We start from the raw sequence: 20,481 nt of genomic DNA, 5'->3' as shown, positions 1-20,481 counted from the left end.
TTAGAGAGGAGAGAGGGGTCGAGGCTATTAAGGCCATTAAGGTAGTTTAAAGTCATTTGTATGTGTTCATCAATGTTTACTTATATAGCCCTAAATCACAAGTGTCTCAAAGGGCTGCACAAGCCACAACGACATACTGGGCTCAGATCCCACATCAGGGCAAGGAAAAACTCAACCCAATGGGATGACAATGAGAAACCTTGGAGGGGACCGCAGATGTGGGGACCCGATTTGAAAAATTCCAACACCAGCCATTTCAACTCATTCAGACTATTCAAGTTTTTTTTTACCATTAAAAAAAATAATTCAGAATTTCCCCAAATTCCCTAATACCATTTACTACTTCAACATTTCTTGCCTGATTTTAACAATTCCAACACCAACCAATCCAGCTCTTTTGGAACATTCATGCTCCTAATCAATTTTTAAAAAAAAAACGCTTTTCCCAAAATTCTGAAATTTCCAGGAAGTTCCCCTTGAAATGAATGGGACATTTTTCCAAGTTGCACAATCCCCACATTTCTCAACCTATTCAAACCATTCCACCTTCAACACATTCCACTCATCCTGCACATTCAAACTAACACGTTCCCAAGTTCCAAACCAAATTCCAGTCTCCCTGGAAATTCAAACTTTTCAACATTGAAACTGTCAGGTTCAAACACTGATGACATCTATTAAACAAGACAAGAGGCAAAGAATTAAACAGAGACAGAATTCAATTTGGACTCAATTGAGGAGACACGCCTGGACACACTGTACTCTTGTACACAGTATCTCAGCACGCTCTGCCAAAAGATTGCATGCCTCCTTTTATTTTGGACCCTGCCCGACCACATGGTCACCTTTGTTTCCAAAAGACAAAGGTCGCAAAAAGTTCACAGAAAAGGTTGTAAACAATTCACATGAAAGGTCAGTTCAAAAAGAGTTCGTAAAATAGTTCAAAAAGAGTTCGTAAAATACCGTATTTTTCGGAGTATAAGTCGCACTGGAGTATAAGTCCCACCTGTCGAAAATGCATAATAAAAAAAGGAAAAAAACATGTATAAGTCGCACTGGAGCCCAGCCAAACTATGAAAAAAACTGCGACTTATAGTCCGAAAAATACGGTACTTCAAAAAGAGGTCCATAAAATAGTTCAAAAAGAGTTCGTCTGGAAATTGGGCAGATCCTATTGTAAATAATGTAAAAAATTCAATTTATATACTGTGATGATTATCTTGTGTGATGACTGTACTGTATCATGAATCAATTTAAGTGGACCCCGACTTAAACAAGTTGAAAAACATATTCGGGTGTTACCATTTAGTGGTCAATTGTACGGAATATGTACTTCACTGTGCAACCTACTAATAAAAGTTTCAATCAATCAATCCTGCCATCTGTCCGCTTTGAAGTCCTTGGGTTAGAACAGGGGTGCTCATTACGTCGATCGCGATCTACCGGTCGATCTCGGAGGGTGTGTCAGTCGATCACCAGCCAGGCATTAAAAAAAGTCCTAAAAATGAGCGATCATAAAACTTCACTATGACGTCACTTTCGTCACTTGATTGACATTCACGGCACCCGAGGGTCTTCTGAGATGACGCTGGCTGCTGCCAGCTCCTTAAAATTACCGACTGGAAGGCGAGAAACACTTTATTTCAACAGACTCTGGCGCCGTACCTGTCGTCAAAACTCCAAAGACCGACTGCACAGTTGCACAATAAAAGCTCTGCTTCATCCTGCCTGCGCTACCTAAATAAGAGTCTCAGAAAGCTGGAGTGCGCAAGCTACGGAGTTTGCCGACAATGTATTCCTTGTAAAGTGTATACAAAGGAGTACGGAAGCTGGACAAATAAGATGCCAAAAACCAACCACTTTCATGTGGCATTGGACAGAAAGGAGGACTTTTTTTCTCCTCCATTCGAAAATGCGGACCTTATCAGCACCACTGTCTGATTCCTATCAATGCAAGTCATCACAATCAGGTAATACACCAACTTATATTCTTGTCTTCATGAAAGAAAGGAATCTATATGTGTTAAACATGCTTGTATTATCTTTAAACACATTTAACTTGTTAACAATATTAACTATATGTGTTAAACATGCTTGTATTATCTTTAAACACCTTTAACTTGTTAACAATATTAACTATATGTGTTAAACATGCTTGTATTATCTTTAACCACCTTTAAGTTGTTAACAATATTAACTATTTGTGTTAAACATGCTTGTATTATTTTTAACCACCTTTAACTTGTTAACAATATTAACTATATGTGTTAAACATGCTTGCATTATCTTTAAACACCTTTAACTTGTGAACAATATTAACTATATGTATTAACCATACTTGTATTATCATTAAACACCTTTAATGTATTACCAATATTAACTATATGTGTTAAACATGCTTGCATTATCATTAAACACCTTTAACTTGTTAACAAAAACATATATTTCATAAATAAGTAAATATAAATTATATAAATGAATGAGGTAGATCCCCACGACTTGATCAATTGAAAAGTAGCTCGCCTGCAGAAAAAGTGTGAGCAGCCCTGGGTTAGAACAATATCTTTCTGTTGATTACCATACATGAGAGAAAACAGAAAACCCTTCATGTGGCTTTCCCCCGTACACAGTGGAGTGTTACGAGCCTTCTTCTTGGTAGGTTTCAAAGACAGCCTTTTGTCTTCTTGTCAGGAACTCAATGTAATACAACGTTTTTGTGATCATTTAGAAACAATTATTCTAACAGAAACCATTCCAACATTCATACTACATTCTGTCACTTCAACTTCAGCATTGGAGCATTCACACGCAATTCCTGCAGGAATTGCTTCATCTAGCTTACATGACCGTTTCCTTTTTGTGACAGATTTCATGAGCCTGCTCAAATCAAGAAGAAACCGGTCCGATGCGTTCAAGGCCGCAAAGAGCAGCAGCAAAATCAACGACTTTGAGTTCTCGGACGACGAGGACAAACAAGGGAGCAAAAAGAGAACATCTTTCCTGAAATCCAAAGGAAGTCCATCTCTGGATGAAGCTCAACAGGAGACGACAGACAGCTGCAAGTTGTCCAGTGAAGACGACTCGCGGCCTAACGACCAGACACTCGGCGACCATCATCGGCCTACGAGAAACAACTCCTCCGTGTCCCTGTCGTACCAGTCGGATGACGTACGTCTGGACTCGCCTTTCCGCAGCAAAGAATCTCCCGCTCTCATCCGGCCCGAAAGCAGAATGGATAACAGCGGAGACACAATCTACCGGGAAACTTCCTCGGACGCCGACTTTAAAAGCGTGAGTTTCGGTGAGTTTAGGAACCGATACCGTACGCACATTCCAACACATGCTCGCTGGTGACTTCCATTCTGGTCATTTAGGCACGGAGAAGGAGACGCCCACGCCCAAGCCAAGACAAAGGACTGTGGGATTGAGCCTGCACGCCACACAGATAACTGCTGACGCTGCAGAATGTCTACTGGCTATGAGTAGACCTCCAACTTCTCCTCTCCTTGAGCAGGATGCATGCATCGACATTGCTGATGCTGCTTCTCCTGAACAATTGGCAACCGTAAGGAGCTGCAGTCCACATGTGAGTCTCATTTAACACTGGGGATGGGTATGACTATTGATTAGTTGGTTGATTGATCGGGACTGGTTGCCGATTGATTACGTCCTAAAGAAAGTGGGCACAATGAAACCAGTACCGTATTTATCGGACTATAAGGCAGACTTAATACTAGGGGTGTAACGGTACGTGTATTTGAATTGAACCGTTTCGGTACGGGGGTTCCGGTTCGGTTGGGAGGTGTACCGAACGAGTTTAACATTAACGCGATTAACGCGATTAACGCGATTAACACGATTAACACGATTTAACACTGGGGCTGGGTATGACTATTGATTAGTTGGTTGATTGATCGGGACTGGTTGCCGATTGATTACGTCCTAAAGAAAGTGGGCACAATGAAACCAGTACCGTATTTATCGGACTATAAGGCAGACTTAAAACTAGGGGTGTAACGGTACGTGTATTTGAATTGAACCCTTTCGGTACGGGGGTTCCGGTTCGGTTCGGAGGTGTACCGAACGAGTTTCCACACGGACATATTAAGTAGCGTAACGCACGTTGTGTAAACAAGGCACACCGAGGCACAACACACGGCATGCTAGCAGCTAACGCATACTTGCCAACCTTGAGACCTCCGATTTCGGGAGGTGGGGGGTGGGGGCGTGGTTGGGGGCGTGGTTAAGATATATATATGTATATATATATAAGAAATACTTGACTTTCAGTGAATTCTAGCTATATATATACATATTTTATTACATATATATATATATGTATACATATATATATATATATATATATATAAATAAATAAAAGAAATACTTGAATTTCAGTGTTCATTTATTTACACATATACACACACATAACACTCATCTACTCATTGTTGAGTTAAAGGTTGAATTGTCCATCCTTGTTCTATTCTCTGTCACTATTTCAGAACACACACATTATACAAATATACATTATAAAATCAATAAGAAAACGGGAGCTCTAATTTGGGAGTCTGAATTAGGATCAGAAGTTCCTATATAAACATTGCGCACTCACGTCGCCTTTTTGTATTGATTACTGCAGCTGTACACTGGATTCATTCACAAATACAAACTACAACTCACAAACACTTTAGAGTTAGGCTCCACCATCAGAATGTGTACTTAAACTTATAAAGATCACATGGATATTATTCAGTGAGTTGATTCACCAAAACTAACCTGTTATACAGGAGGAAAAAGCACACAGGACGTTTCAATTGTTCACAGACTGGTCGCACTCATCAGAATGACAAGACACTTCCGGTCTGCAGGTGATAGCATTCAATTGGGAAGAAACGCCCTACTGCCCCCTACTGACCAATGTGAATACTGATAAATGTGTAATGACAGCTCCAAAAACGAATTCAAACCACAAAATAAAATAAATAAATCAACACAAAAATGTGACACATTATGGGTGGGTCACATATGCATGTACAGTAGATGGCAGTATTGTCCTGTTTAAAAGTGTCACAACATTGCTGTTTACGGCAGACGAACTACTTTACGGTGACGAAAACTTGACTGCTGTTGTTGTGTGTTGTTACTGCGCTGGGAGGACGTTAATGAAACTGCCTAACAATAAACACACATAAGAAACCAAGAACTCGCCCTCCATCATTAGCTGTTTATATGGTGGGAAAGCGGACGTGAGAACAGGTTGTCAACACGTCACTCAGGTCCGCATGGAGCTGGAGGGGGCGTGGCCTCCAGCTCCGCCTGAATTTCGGGAGATTTTCGGGAGAACATTTGTCCCGGGAGGGTTGGCAAGTATGAGCTAACGGGCTAGGATAGACTGACCATACGTCCTCTTTTCACCGGACATGTCCTCTTTTGCGGAGCTGTCAGGGCGGAGTTTCTTAAACGCCTCAAATGTCCGGCATTTTGAGTTAGGGTTGCGTGTATTTTCAATGTACGTTCAGGGTTAAGAAGGGGTTAAAAACAAAACAAACAGCAGCATTGGTGAGGGAGGGGCAGAGACAGAGAGAGAGAGAGAGAGTTATGATAAACGCGCATGCGTCGCCAGGCTCTGCTTTTTATCCATAGATTTATCACATTAAATATTTTATTATCTATAGCAAGGGTGTCAAAAGTGTGATACTATTAAAATAAACAAAAACATAACAAAAGTAAAATAAAAAAGCTTAAAGGTTAAATGTAATTGAGAAAAAGTTGCAATGTTGACTAATAAAACGAAGCTGTTTTTTTTTTCTTTCAAACTGTCATTGCTCAAAACATAATATTGAATCAAAATCAATGTTATTATGAATTATTGACCTATCCAAGGTTCCCATTACTTCACATCAAATATTACACTAACTAAAATATTTTTGGTGGAAGATTTTGCAAATTTGGTAAATAAATAACCCCAAAATTAATATTTTGTTGTTTTCTTGCTGTACCGAAAATGAACCGAATCGTGACCTCTAAACCGGGGTACGTACCGAACCAACATTTTTGTGTACCGTTACACCCCTACTTAAAACCCTTTCATTTTCTCAAAACTCGACAGTGCGCCTTATAACCCGGTGTACCTAATGTACGGAATAATTTTGGTCGTGCTTACCGACCTCAAAGCTATTTTATTTGGTACATGGTGAAATGATACGTGTGACCAGTAGATGGCAGTCACACATAAGAGATACGTCGTAGACTGCAATATGATGGCAGTCACACATAAGAGATACGTGTAGACTGCCATATGATGGCGGTCACACATAAGAGATACGTGTAGACTGCCATATGATGGCGGTCACACATAAGAGATACGTGTAGACTGCAATATGATGGCAGTCACACATAAGAGATACGCGTAGACTGCCATATGATGGCGGTCACACATAAGAGATACGTCGTAGACTGCAATATGATGGCAGTCACACATAAGAGATACGTGTAGACTGCCATATGATGGCGGTCACACATAAGAGATACGTGTAGACTGCAATATGATGGCAGTCACACATAAGAGATACGCGTGGACTGCCATATGATGGCGGTCACACATAAGAGATACGCGTAGACTGCAATATGATGGCAGTCACACATAAGAGATACGTGTAGACTGCAATATGACTCAAGTAAACAACACCAACATTTTATATGTTCCATTGAAAATATAGAACGTTACACACGGCGCTCAAAAATCCATCAACATGTTTTAGTAGGACTTTGGTAAGCTATGAAGCCACACAGCTTGATGGATTGTACTGTGCTTCAACATAGGAGTATTATTATGGTGTGTGTATAAGGTAAGACATATTATCTGGCGTTTTGCTTTGCAATATCATGTAAAAGCAACTTTTCTTACTTTCTGATACCTGCTGATCTGTATTTGGGATCTGCATAAGTCCTGAAAATTTCCGCGCATCGGCCTTTGTAGTCCGTGCGGACCCCGTAGTCGATAAGCTTCTTCTTTTTCTGTGTCTTCTTGTTATGGGACATTAATTCTCTGCTGTTGCCATTTCTAATATAAAGTAGTGTAAAGTTCTTACTTATATCTGTCAGTAAACTCACCATGAAAGCACTAAAACATACCGGTGTAGTGAGTTTAAATAATTCACCCAAGGACCTTTGGCTATTAGAGAGTTACAGTTTTTCACGGAACACATTTCGGGCGTTGTTGTTGCACTAGTGAGCCACGGATGAGGAGATGCTGCTCCATTATTGATTGAAGTAAAGTCTGAATGTCATTAAAACAGTTAGCTCCATCTTTTGACACTTCTTCCACCCCCGTCCTTGCACGCTACACCGCTACAACAAAGATGACGCTGTCGAAGTGGAGGCACGTAAATAAGACCGCCCAACAAATATAAAAGAAAGTGACTTGAAGATGATGTGTAAAACATCATCCATGCAACATTTTGAGCAAAGAACCACCATTACATGTTATGTAGACCACAGGAAAGTATTTTACGTTTAGAAAAAGTAATAATAATATGACTCCTTTAATGCGCCCTATAATCCGGTGCGCCTTATATATGAAAAATATCAAAAATAGACCATTCATCGGCTGTGCGCTTTATACTCGGGTGCACCCTATGGTCCGGAAAATACGGTACCTAATGTTGTGGCAGGTTAAGTGTATTTCACATTCCATGTTATTCATGGATGCATGCTATTCAATTGTTCGTAATTGTTGTAAAGGTATGCTGTTTTATTGTAGTTGAGTGACGACGGTGTCGGTGGCAGAGGTGCGGATTCACGCGCTTCAAGTGAGCTTTCCAAATATCTTCATCACGTCCACAGCTGCTAATGAGACTTGTTGCGCAGCATAAGAGATATTTGTACTCTTTTCAGATGGCATCACCTCAGCTGACACCACAGAGCGTCAATCGGCATATTTTGCTTCACTAGAAGCGTTTAATGTAAGACATCATGTGTTACAAGTCAAGCTTCTACTTCACTTATTTGTTGATTGAAACAATATACTGTTTTTCAGCAGGAGTCAGCAGATCCCTCCATTACTCCTGTTCAAGTCAAAGCGTCTGATACCAGGTCAGTGGTATCATCCAGCCTGACTTAAAAAAGGTTCCGAAGCTTCATTCTCTTTCATTTGTTTGATTTGACACAGGGCATCCAGTTCTCAGTCTAAGAGAGTCACAAGTGTGGGCTCCAAGAAGGTGGAGTCAAAGTATTTAGGAACGCTCAAAGTTTTGGATTCTAAAGATTTACGAGATAGTCAACACCAAGACGCAGATTACCTCAGGGCCGCCGTATACCAGGTTAGTAGGACAAGGACGCTCTTCTTCTTCATTTGACAAGATATAATGATGATAATAATATACAAAAATGAGTTTACCCCCCACATATCAGCAGCCATTGTTTTTACAGTTTATTTTCTCAAGGGACAATACCATTGGCATTGTTAGGCCTATTTTAGGGGGGCTCAAGCCCCCCTAAAATATTCTTAAGCCCCACTGAATAATTTGGTGTTTTATATATATACATATATATATATATATATATATATTAGAAATGCGCGGATAGGCAATTATTTCATCCGCAACCGCATCAGAAAGTCGTCAACCATCCACCATCCATTCGACCTAACATTTGATCAGAACCGCACCCGCCCGCACCCGCCCGTTGTTATATATCTAATATAGACCATGCAAGGCATTAGTGAGGTTATAAAGCTTTTGCCTGTTAAAGAAAGGAGACTGATCCAATGCAGCACAGACATTCGCGTGCCACGCTGTCACGACCCAGACGCACACCAGTGCGCAATCATATGGGAGCCGCGCTGAGCGCACCTCCAAGCGCGTCTCGCTGCCGGCGACGGCCGGGTATGGGCCCGACGCTCCAGCGCCATCCATTTTCAGGGCTAGTTGATTCGGCAGGTGGGTTGTTACACACTCCTTAGCGGGTTCCAACTTCCATGGCCACCGTCCTGCTGTCTATATCAACCAGGGTGAGCCCCACCCCTTTCGTGAGCGCACTGCGCGCGGAGTGACCCCTGTTACGCGCCCCCGGCAACAGGGGTGGCGGGCAGGTAAGCTGCGCGGGCGGAGCGCGCGGAGTGACCCCTGTTACGAGCCCCCGGCCACGGGGGTGGCGGGCAGGTAAGCTGCTTACCTGCTGCGCGTGACGCTGGCCGCGGCGAAGGCGGACGAGGCGGGGTGTCGGTGCGATGGGCGCGGTGGTGACCCTGGACGTGCGTCGGGCCCTTCTCGCTCCCGGTGGGGCCCTCTCGGGGAAAAGGGGCCTCGGTCCCGGACCCCGGCGAGCCGTCCCTTCTCCGCTCCGTAAAAGTGTCCATCTCTTTTTTTTTTTTCTTCTGTTGTGGCATATGCAGCAGGTGCCTGCTCGTTTTTCATATGTGGGTAACAACATTTAACTATGTATATATATTTCCGAATTGGTTTAACTGCCACCGCCTGAATCTATTTAAAATCTAATTTTTTTTTATTTCAACCGCCCGACCCGACCAGACCCGCGGATAAAATCTAATTTTTTTTAATTTCATCCGCCCGATCCGCGGATAATCCCCGGACTCCGCGGTTGTGCCCGCAAACCGCGCATCTCTAATATATATATATATATATATATTTTTTATTTTTTTTGTGGTTTTTTGTTTTTGTTTTTGTTTTTTTTAACAAATACATGCCGACATATTCATTATAAAGTGGCCCGAATATGAGTTTAAATAAATAATCATATAAACTGTCATTATTCACATTATTTCCCCTCACTTCATAGCGTAAATCACCAAAAATGATTCCCGGGCGCGGCACCGCTGCTGCCCACTGCTCCCCTCACCTCCCAGGGGGTGAACAAGGGGATGGGTCAAATGCAGAGGACACATTTCACCACACCTAGTGTGTGTGTGTGAGACAATCATTGGTACTTTAAGGTAAAGAGCCCCTTTAGTGTGTCGGTATCTAATGCATTCCATTTGTTCATATAGAAAATGCCCATCCATCCATCCATTTCTACCGCTTATTCCCTTTTGGGGTCGCGGGGGGCGCTGGAGCCTATCTCAGCTACAATCGGGCGGAAGGCGGGGTACACCCTGGACAAGTCGCCACCTCAAAGAAAATGCCCACATCACTCAAAATCCAGTCTGCATTTTCTCTGCGACCTTGCCTGCGGTCCTTGGACTTGTTCATATAGAAAATGCCCACATCACTCTTGTAAAATCTATATAAAGTAATATACATTAGCCTAATGTTAAAATAATGAAAAAAACATCATTAAATATATTTGTTTTATTGTATTTTTACATTAATAGCTGTTGTATTATTATAGGATGGCTTGTTAAATATTTCATAGGATTTTCAGAGGGAGGAAAAACCAAGACATTTAATATAACATGTTAAATGAATAAATACATAAAAAGAAAAAAAATGGTTAAAAGCTATCGTCCCGGGGAGCATTTCATTTTGTCCCGTGGATTTTTAAAATAATAATAACAATGAATAATTTCTAAGTATTTGTTAGTATTTTGTGTAGTTTTGTGCTCGTGCGCTACGTTCGCTCTCCTGGGGGCTAAGCCCCCCCTGTCCTTAAAAGCTAGTGACGCCCCTGGACAATACTATAGAAATCCCACCTGAATACACATCAGCATAGTCAGTGTACATCAGGGATATTCAACTACATTGTTTTGGGGGTCCGGGAGACCTGGCTTCTCCGTCCACTACTATTCTTATTTTTTTTAATGTTACTGATGTCACGTCCGGCCCAATGAATACTGGTGGTGGTCAAGCTAGCTCTGTTCTCAATGGGTACCAGGCGCTATTTAGCCTTTCTCCAAGAAAAAACTGCTCTACACTTGTGTTGTTGTCAGCTGTACGAATCGTTCCAATCGTGGAAAGGATAACTGTTTCTTCGGAGTTCCTTAAAAGGTTATCAAAACGGGAAAAAGAGTGCATGATTTGTAGAAACATCGACGGAAAAAGCAGCTCACACTCCAGTCCAAGGGAGCAGAGTCGAAGAATGCACGAGTTTGCAGTGATCACTTCGTTAATGGTTTGTTTGATATTGATTGATTGATTGAAACTTTTATTAGTAGATTGCACAGTACAGTACATATTCTGTACAATTGACCACTAAATGGTAACATCCCAATAAGTTTTTCAACTTGTTTAAGTCAGGGTCCACGTTATTCAATTCATGGTACAAATATATACTATCATCATAATACAGTCATCACACAAGATAATCATCAGAGTATATACATTGAATTATTTACATTATTTACAATCCGAGGGGTGGGATGTGGAGGGGGTTAGGTTTGGTTGATATCAGCACTTCAGTCATCAACAATGATATCATCAGAGAAATGGACATTGAAACAGTATAGGTCTGACTTGGTAGGATATGCACAGCGAGCAGAGAACAATATAGTGTTAACGTTTGTTATTTCCCATTTGACCTACTATCTTGATCTTATTTGTATTTCTTAAACACTTGTTTGCTACGAGTGTTTCCAAAAGCACCAACTCGGTGAGTCTAAATAAAAGAAAGCAAATATGAGCAAAACCTAAAAGAGTTCATTAAGTTTTTATCAAAAGCAAAAATCATAGATTAATCTTTCAGCACATACACAGTGTTAAGATCTAGAGTTATATTTTAATAAACAATCATAAATAAATATTTCAGCACATACACAATGTTGACATATATAGTTATATTTTGATAAACAATCATAAATTAATCTTTCAGCACATACACGATGTTGACATCTATAGTTATATTTTAATAAACAATCATAAATGAATCTTTCAGCACATACACAATGTTGACATCTATAGTTATATTTTGATAAACAATCATAGATTAATATTTCAGCACATACACAATGTTGACATCTATAGTTATATTTTGATAAACAATCATAAATGAATCTTTCAGCACATACACGAGGTTGACATCTATAGTTATATTTTGATAAACAATCATAAATGAATCTTTCAGCACATACACAATGTTGACATATATAGTTATATTTTGATAAACAATCATAGATTAATATTTCAGCACATACACAATGTTGACATCTATAGTTATATTTTGATAAACAATCATAAATGAATCTTTCAGCACATACACGAGGTTGACATCTATAGTTATATTTTGATAAACAATCATAAATGAATCTTTCAGCACATACACAATGTTGACATATATAGTTATATTTTGATAAACAATCATAGATTAATATTTCAGCACATACACGATGTTGACATCTATAGTTATATTTTGATAAACAATCATAGATTAATATTTCAGCACATACACAATGTTGACATCTATAGTTATATTTTGATAAACAATCATAGATTAATATTTCAGCACATACACAATGTTGACATCTATAGTTATATTTTGAAAAACAATCATAAATGAATCTTTCAGCACATACACAACGTTGACATCTATAGTTATATTTTGATAAACAATCATAAATGAATCTTTCAGCACATACACGATGTTGACATCTATAGTTATATTTTGATTAACAATCATAGATTAATATTTCAGCACATACACAATGTTGACATCTATAGTTATATTTTGATAAACAATCATAAATGAATCTTTCAGCACATACACGAGGTTGACATCTATAGTTATATTTTGATAAATAATCATAAATGAATCTTTCAGCACATACACAATGTTGACATCTATAGTTATATTTTGATAAACAATCAAAAATGAATCTTTCAGCACGTACACAATGTTGACATTTATAGTTATATTTTGATAAACAATCATAGATTAATATTTCAGCACATACACAATGTTGACATATATAGTTATATTTTGATAAACAATCATAAATGAATCTTTCAGCACGTACACAATGTTGACATCTATAGTTATATTTTGATAAACAATCATAAATGAATCTTTCAGCACATACACGAGGTTGACATCTATAGTTATATTTTGATAAACAATCATAAATGAATCTTTCAGCACATACACAATGTTGACATAAATGAATCTTTCAGCACATACACAATGTTGACATCTATAGTTATATTTTGATAAACATATTAGAAGTATGTTAATGGTTCCAGTGTCATTATGCCATTATTTTATGCTCGCGTTTTTTGCTCATTTTACTTGTATGAACCTCAAATGAATGGGTTTTGAGACATGTCTCCTTGTAAGTCTGCTAACAGTTCCGATTATAACAAGCTAACGTTAGCATGTTAACGTTTTACGCCAGCATGTTTTCTAATTTTATTCGTACAAACCCAAAAGCCATGAATTTTGATACTTGGTGCCATCTTCGAAGTAAGCTAACTTTTTCTATGCATCATGCTAACGTTTGATGCTATATTAGCATGCTAACAGTTTATGCTAGCATTTTTTGCTAATTTTATTGGTATGAACCCAAAATTCATGGGTTTTGAGACATGTCTCCCGTTTGCTAGTATGTTAACTGTTCCTATTATAACAAGCTACTGTTAGCATGCTAACGTTTTATGCTAGCTTTTTGGCCCATTTAAATATCCGCAGGAATTTTGATCAGGGTGCTATCTGCGTTGTATTGTATTGTAGCCATAATTGTCTAAATATCTGGCAACACGAGTAAATACGAAGATACGTTTGTTTGCTTTGTTTGTCAAGCACGTTGTTGGTAATGTCATGGTCTTGTGGGTAGTGTCGGAGGCAGATATTTACATATATCTGAATTTAAGTTGTACTTCTTTCATTTCTTAGTCATATTTGAACACAGCTCGTGTTTTCCATTTATTCTGTTGATGCTCTGTCAGCAAGTATACTATGTGTGTAAACCTTGAGTTCTTTGGAATGTGTTTAGACTAGCATTTTGTTATGTCTACAGAGATGGGACGAGAGAGAGGGTGGTGGGATCGGGAAGACAGACCATTTTTGGGAGGCGCGATAGAAGGTTCTAGGGATAGACTGGTCTCAATCAAAATGTATATTGGCAAAGCTTTGAGAATTTACAACAAAATACCTATTCTGTCTCTGGTGGTTTTTTAACTCAGCTTTAAGTGTCGGAAAGAACTTGGGAGCGAATTGTGACTTGAATTCCCTGGGAGGAAAAACTGGTCAAAAACGCAACAAATTGGGGGCTCGTCCGGGCGACACGCTGAGAATTGGACACCTCTTACACTCTTCTGGACAGACTCACGAGTGGCCAAACAAAAACAAGGTAAGCAGAGCCTTTTTCTAAAATCTGCTTTAGGAGTCTGTCTTGAAGTATGTAAGTCAAACACTGTTTGTACACCAGACACAGAGTAGGTGTTTTGTACGAGACGGGGATGTGAGAGTGGACATTTTGATGGATTGATTGCATTTCTCCCTTGTCCGCCATTACATAAAAAGCTGTAAATAAGTGGTCATCTCGCGCCATTGTGTCTCGACTACCGTGACGGGCAGTTTCATTGACGAATAAACTAATAGTTGGGTGTAGCTCACCCTGGGTCATTGGTCGTCGCCTAAACGAGTAAGGGTTTCCAGACCCTTCGTCTGGGACGAAAAATTCTGAGGTAAAGGGTTTCCAGACCGTTCGTCTGGGACGAAAAATTCTGAGGTAAAGGGTTTCCAGACCCTTCGTCTGGGACGAAAAATTCTGAGACAAAAGACACAATGGCTACGGAGTGTGACAGACAGGATTGTGATGGCGGTGGAGGGGGGGGGGGGGGAAGTGTGATGAATGTACTGTTGTCAAACGCAACAGTAGCATGGGACAGTTGAGGTTCATTGGGTGGAAACAAGTTGTACACTGACTGCTCTAAAATTATATCCAAGTTCCATTTTTAGAAATAATAAAATAGTTGCCGAAATGCAGGGGGTGACCTCATTTGGTTTTTAACAAATAAATGCATTTTATTTCCAAAAGAGAATGTTTGTCATTTAAAAATCTCACTTGTACTTCTCAAAGGATTGGCTGAAAAAGAAAAAGGAACTGACCGTGGAGAGCACAAACAGAGAGAAGATTCTGAAAGAGCAAAAGAAAAAGGTGAGCAGCTGAGAAGACGAGAACCTCTCAGCACAGGGGAACCATCTCTACCAGACTACGGTAAAACTAAATCACGCTGCGTTCTTTTCCTGCACACCTTTTATCTTGGTTTTCTTTGCGGCCGCCACAAACAGGAAGAAGAGGAGAAGAGGAAAGACGCCGCCGCGTCGTACGAGGCCTGGAAAAAAAAGAAAGACGAGATTTTTAAAGCCAAAGCAAAGAAAGAGAAGAATAAGATGAGGAAGGAGCAAAGAGTGGTGCAAGAAGTGGAGGAAAAAAGGAAAACGGCTGAACAGGTAGAATGCCCGTGAATATGATGACACACCGCCTGTCAGGTTCAAACACTGATGACATCTATTAAACAAGACAAGAGGCAAAGAATTAAACAGAGACAGAATTCAATTCGGACTCAATATAATGAGGAGAGTCGCCCGGACATTGTATCCTTGTACAATCTCCAGCACTCTCTGCCAAAAGATTGCATGCCTCCTTCTTTTATTTTGGACCCTCCCCGACCACATGGCCACCGCTGTTTCCAAAGGACAAAGGTTGCAAAAAAGTTCACAGAAAAGGTCGTAAACAATTCACAGGAAAGGTCAGTTCAAAAAGAGTTCCATAAAATAGTTCAAAAAGAGTTTGTAAAATACTTCAAAAAGAGTTCGTCTGGAAATTAGGCAGATCCTGTCATCTCTCCGCTTTGAAGTCCTTGGGCTAGAACAACATCCTTCTGTTGATTACCATACATGAGAGAAAACAGAAAACCCTTCATGTGGCTCTCCCCTTTACTCAGTGGAGTTTTACGAGCATTACTCTTGGTCGGCCTCAAAGACAGCCCCTGTCCTTTTGCCTGGAACTCATTTCAACACAAAGTTTTTTGTGATTACTTACAATTATTCTAACACCGCCACACTGGATTTGGAATAAAACAAGCAAAATAAGCATATGGAGTGAAATTACTGCAAAAACTCCACAAACACATAAAAATGTTTTAACTCACGCCCAACGGTTCGCCACTAAAAAAAAACAAACATTTTTCTTCAAGTTAAAACTTTTGGTAGTAAATTTCACACATGTGCACTTAGAGCACCAGTATTTCACACTCAATTTAAGGCCGTCAGAGCCATTGTCATTTGCGCATGTTGCCGTCCGCCAAAAGTAAAGAAGAAGAAGAAGGGTGAGGGGGTAAAATGGCGGACATAGAGAAGGGGATTCTTACAGGTTGACTTACAGGTTGAGCTTGTAAGCACAAACTTATGAACCTTCTGTCCATGTATTGCTTCCTCAAAATCAGCATTTGTAATATTTTTTGTTGGAAAAAAGCTGCATTTTACAACTGCTGAGATGCGCTTGTGTACAAAAGCAGTGAAGTTGTGACGTTGTGTAAATGGTAAATAAAAAGAGAATACAACAAATCCTTTTCAACTTATATTCAATTGAATAGACTGCAAAGACAAGATATTTCATGTTCGAATTGGAAAACTTTATTTTTTGCTAATATTAGCTCATTTGGAATTTGTTGTTTCAAAAAAGAGTGAGAAAGTTGAGGAATGCTCATCAAAGACTTATTCGGAACATCCCACAGGTGAACAGGCTAATTGGGAACAGGTGGGTGCCATGATTGGGTATAAAAGCATGAAATGCTCAGTCGTTCACAAACAAGGACGGGGCGAGGGTCACCACTTTGTCAACAAATGCCTGAGCAAATTGTTTAAGAACAACATTTCTCAAGCAGCTATTGCAAGGAATTTAGGGATTTCACTATCTACGCTCTGTAATATCATCAAAAGGTTGAGAGAATCTGGAGAAATCACTGCACGTAAGCCATGATATTACACACCTTGGATCCCTCAGGCGGTACTGCATCAAAAAGCGACATCAGTAAAGGATATCACCACATGGGCTCAGGAACACTTCAGAAACCCACTGTCAGTAACTACAGTTGGTCGCTACATCAATCAATCAATCAATCAATCTTTATTTATATAGCCCTAAATCACAAGTGTCTCAAAGGGCTGCACAAGCCACAACGACATCCTCGGTACAAAGCCCACATACGGGCAAGGAAAACTCACCCCAGTGGGACGTCGATGTGAATGACTATGAGAAACCTTGGAGAGGACCGCATATGTGGGTAACCCCCCCCCTCTAGGGGAGACCGAAAGCAATGGATGTCGAGTGGGTCTGACATAATATTGTGAGAGTCCAGTCCATAGTGGATCCAACATAATAGTAAGAGTCCAGTCCATAGTGGGGCCAGCAGGACACCATCCCGAGCGGAGACGGGTCAGCAGCGCAGAGATGTTCCCAGCCGATGCACAGGCGAGCGGTCCACCCCGGGTCCCGACTCTGGACAGCCAGCACTTCATCCATGGCCACCGGACCTGTGCCCCCCCCCCCCCCCCCCCCCCCCCCCCCTCAAGGAAAAGGGGAGCAGAGGAGAAAAGAAAAGAAACGGCAGATCAACTGGTCTAACAGGGGGGCTATTTAAAGGCTAGAGTATACAAATGAGTTTTAAGATGGGACTTAAATGCTTCTACTGAGGTAGCATCTCTAATTGTTACCGGGAGGGCATTCCATAGTACTGGAGCCCGAATAGAAAACGCTCTATAGCCCGCAGACTTTTTTTGGGCTCTGGGAATCTGTAAGTGCAAGTTAAAACTCTACTATGCAAAGCCAAAGCCATTTATCAACAACACCCAGAAACGCTGCCGGCTTTTTTTTGCCACGTGTTGCTGCCAATAAATTCTAAGTTACTTTTTATTTTTATTTTTAATTACGTTTCTCAGTGTGAACATGAAATATCTTGTCTTTGCAGTCTATTCAATTGAATATAAGTTGAAAAGGAGTTGTTGTATTCTCTTTTTATTTACCATTTACACAACGTGACAACTTCATCGCTTTTGGGTTTTGTAGTTTGAAACTGAAAAAAACAACCTAAAACCATCTCAAGCTAACCGTGAGTGTTGATATGGTTGCAGGTGTTTGATCAGTGGAAGCGCGACCATGATAAAATACTGCGAGACAAGTGGCGAAAGCAAAGAGAGGCTGAGAAGAAACACACGCTGAAGAAGAAGGAGGAAGAGGATGAAAGGAAGAGAGGCAGCCAGTCTGCTTTTTCTACCTGGTAAGTGACTTTTTCATGTGTCATTCACTAATGATACATACAATGATGTCCTTATTTTTTAACTTTATTCTTATAATATTACATCATATATATATATACATATATATATATATATTAGAGATGCGCGGTTTGCGGACACAACCGCGCAGTCCGTGGATTATCCGCGGGTCGGGCGGTTGAAATTAAAAAAAATTAGATTTTAAATAGATTCAGGCGGTGGCAGTTAAACCAATTCGGAAATATATATACATAGTTAAATGTTGTTACCCACATACGAAAAACGAGCAGCACTCTTTGAAACAGGCAATTATTTATCATCAGGCACCTGCAGCACGCCACAATAGAAGAAGAAGAAAAAAGAAGATGGCAACGCCGGCAGCAAACGTGGTATACGCGACAAACTAAAAAAGGGAATACGAAAGACCAGGGGAAAAAAAGGCCAGAAAAGTTCAGCGTGGACTCGTTTTTATGAGGTTGTAAATCAGGTTGATAGTAATGCTGGCTACGTGATTTGCAAGAGCTGTGACGCTGTTTATGTCTACGACAGTCACAAAACCGGGACATCTAACATGGTGCATCACATTTGTGCAAAACCCCGAACCTCCACAAACACCCTGAGCATGAGCAGTTTCGTCCGCCGTGATCCCAGAAGAGTGCCACAGGATGTTAAAACAAGGCTTACAGATGCATGTGTGAACACAGCTGCCTGCAGCAGTTTGAGTGGCGCGAGCGCGCTTGGAAGTGCGCTCAGCGCGGCTCCCAGATGATTGCGCACTGGTGTGCGTCTGGGCCGTGACAGCGTGGCACGCATTGAATGTCTCTGCTGCATTGGATCAGTCTCCTTTCTTTAACAGGCAAAAGCTTTATAACCTCACTAATGCCTTGCATTGTCTATATTAGATATATAACAACGGGTGGGTGCGGGCGGGTGCGGTTTTGAAAAAATGTTAGTTCGGGTGGATGGCGGATGGGCGACGACTTTTGTGATGCGGTTGCGGATGAAATAATTGCCTATCCGCGCATCTCTAATATATATATATATATATACATATATATATATATATATATATATATATATATACATATATATATATATATATATATATATATATATATATATATATATATATATATATATATATATATATATATATATATATATATATATATATATATATATATATATATATATATACACGTACATAAAAACACACAAACTGGTTTTCATTGAGGGCCACATGGCAGTTATGGCTGCCATCAGAGGGCCACTTGTAACAGTGAATAATGTATGAATTTGCCTCTGGATTTCATTATTAATTATATAAATTGTTTTAAGTAGACTGTCCATTTTAAAAACTAACATTTACAACATTTTACAGTAAAACATAGTGGTTTATTTTTTATTTTTTACAACATGTAAATGTAAAAAACAGTACCACTGTTTTTTTTACAGAAAAATCTGGCAGCTTAGTTACCACAATTTATGTGTTAAATTGACATTGGTTTTTACAACATTATATTGTTCATGGAAAAACTGTACAAGTTATTTTCTTATTCTGGCAATTTAGCTGTCAGTTTTTCTACCGTAAAAACAAATGTTTACACCGTTAAAAACAACAACCCTAGATTTTACAGTCAAAAACTGGCATCTCAGTCAACAGAATTTTAAACTTAGACAAACTTTAATGATCCACAAGGGAAATTGTTCCACACAGTAGCTCAGTTACAAAGGATGGAAAGGAGAATGCACACAAGGGCACAAAAAGAGAGCGAAAACAAAAGGTATACAGAAATGTTCCATAGTAGCAATATAAAGTATAACATATATGTAATATTTACATATTATATATACAGTATATAACTGTGGAGGGAGGTGTGGCCAGCGCGCCTGCAGGAGCAAAGGTCACCGCCTCTGTCTTTGAGGCTGAGGATGAGCACCATCGGATAAGGGCGGGCTGACGGCAAGACACAGCTGGCAGGTGATTAGATTTCACAGGTGGTACTTGTTAATCTAATCATCTGTTGTCTTAATAGTAAGCGGCCGGGAGCAGGAGGGGAGAGAGGATACGGACGTGGCTGAAAAAATCGCGTCCTGCTGGATAGAAAACTTTTGATAAAATCTATGTACATTAAAACCTGGTTAAAAACTGCACACTTGGCTCCGGTGCTGTGTCTAACAGTGGAACTGCTGGGAAGCAACTTCCACAATAATATATACTGATATATTATACTATATTATATTTGTATATATTATATATACAATATATAACAAATCCCAATTACCAAGTGTAGTATATGTAACAGCGAAGCAAAA

General features: G+C 39.9%; 1 protein-coding gene across 2 annotated transcripts in view; it reads left to right on the top strand.

Moving 5' to 3' along the window:
- The window catches only part of map9 (microtubule-associated protein 9), a 30,539-nt gene that overhangs the window by 2,446 nt on the left and 7,612 nt on the right, over positions 1-20,481 (top strand). The window contains exons 3-11 of one of the 2 annotated variants that reach the window (XM_061984372.2): positions 2,867-3,301; positions 3,375-3,586; positions 7,763-7,811; positions 7,897-7,964; positions 8,042-8,094; positions 8,171-8,321; positions 14,966-15,043; positions 15,178-15,339; positions 18,022-18,167. In XM_061984372.2, the coding sequence (XP_061840356.1) occupies positions 2,867-3,301; positions 3,375-3,586; positions 7,763-7,811; positions 7,897-7,964; positions 8,042-8,094; positions 8,171-8,321; positions 14,966-15,043; positions 15,178-15,339; positions 18,022-18,167 (1,354 nt within the window). Of the gene's footprint in view, positions 1-2,866; positions 3,302-3,374; positions 3,587-7,762; positions 7,812-7,896; positions 7,965-8,038; positions 8,095-8,170; positions 8,322-14,965; positions 15,044-15,177; positions 15,340-18,021; positions 18,168-20,481 lie in introns of both variants that reach the window. The other variant, XM_061984371.2, reaches the window with a different exon arrangement.

This window comes from Nerophis lumbriciformis, linkage group LG25 (assembly GCF_033978685.3).
Source record: "Nerophis lumbriciformis linkage group LG25, RoL_Nlum_v2.1, whole genome shotgun sequence".
Taxonomy (NCBI): domain Eukaryota; kingdom Metazoa; phylum Chordata; class Actinopteri; order Syngnathiformes; family Syngnathidae; genus Nerophis; species Nerophis lumbriciformis.
Note: the sequence above shows the minus strand (reverse complement) of the source record. Positions and strands in the feature narration are given on the sequence as shown.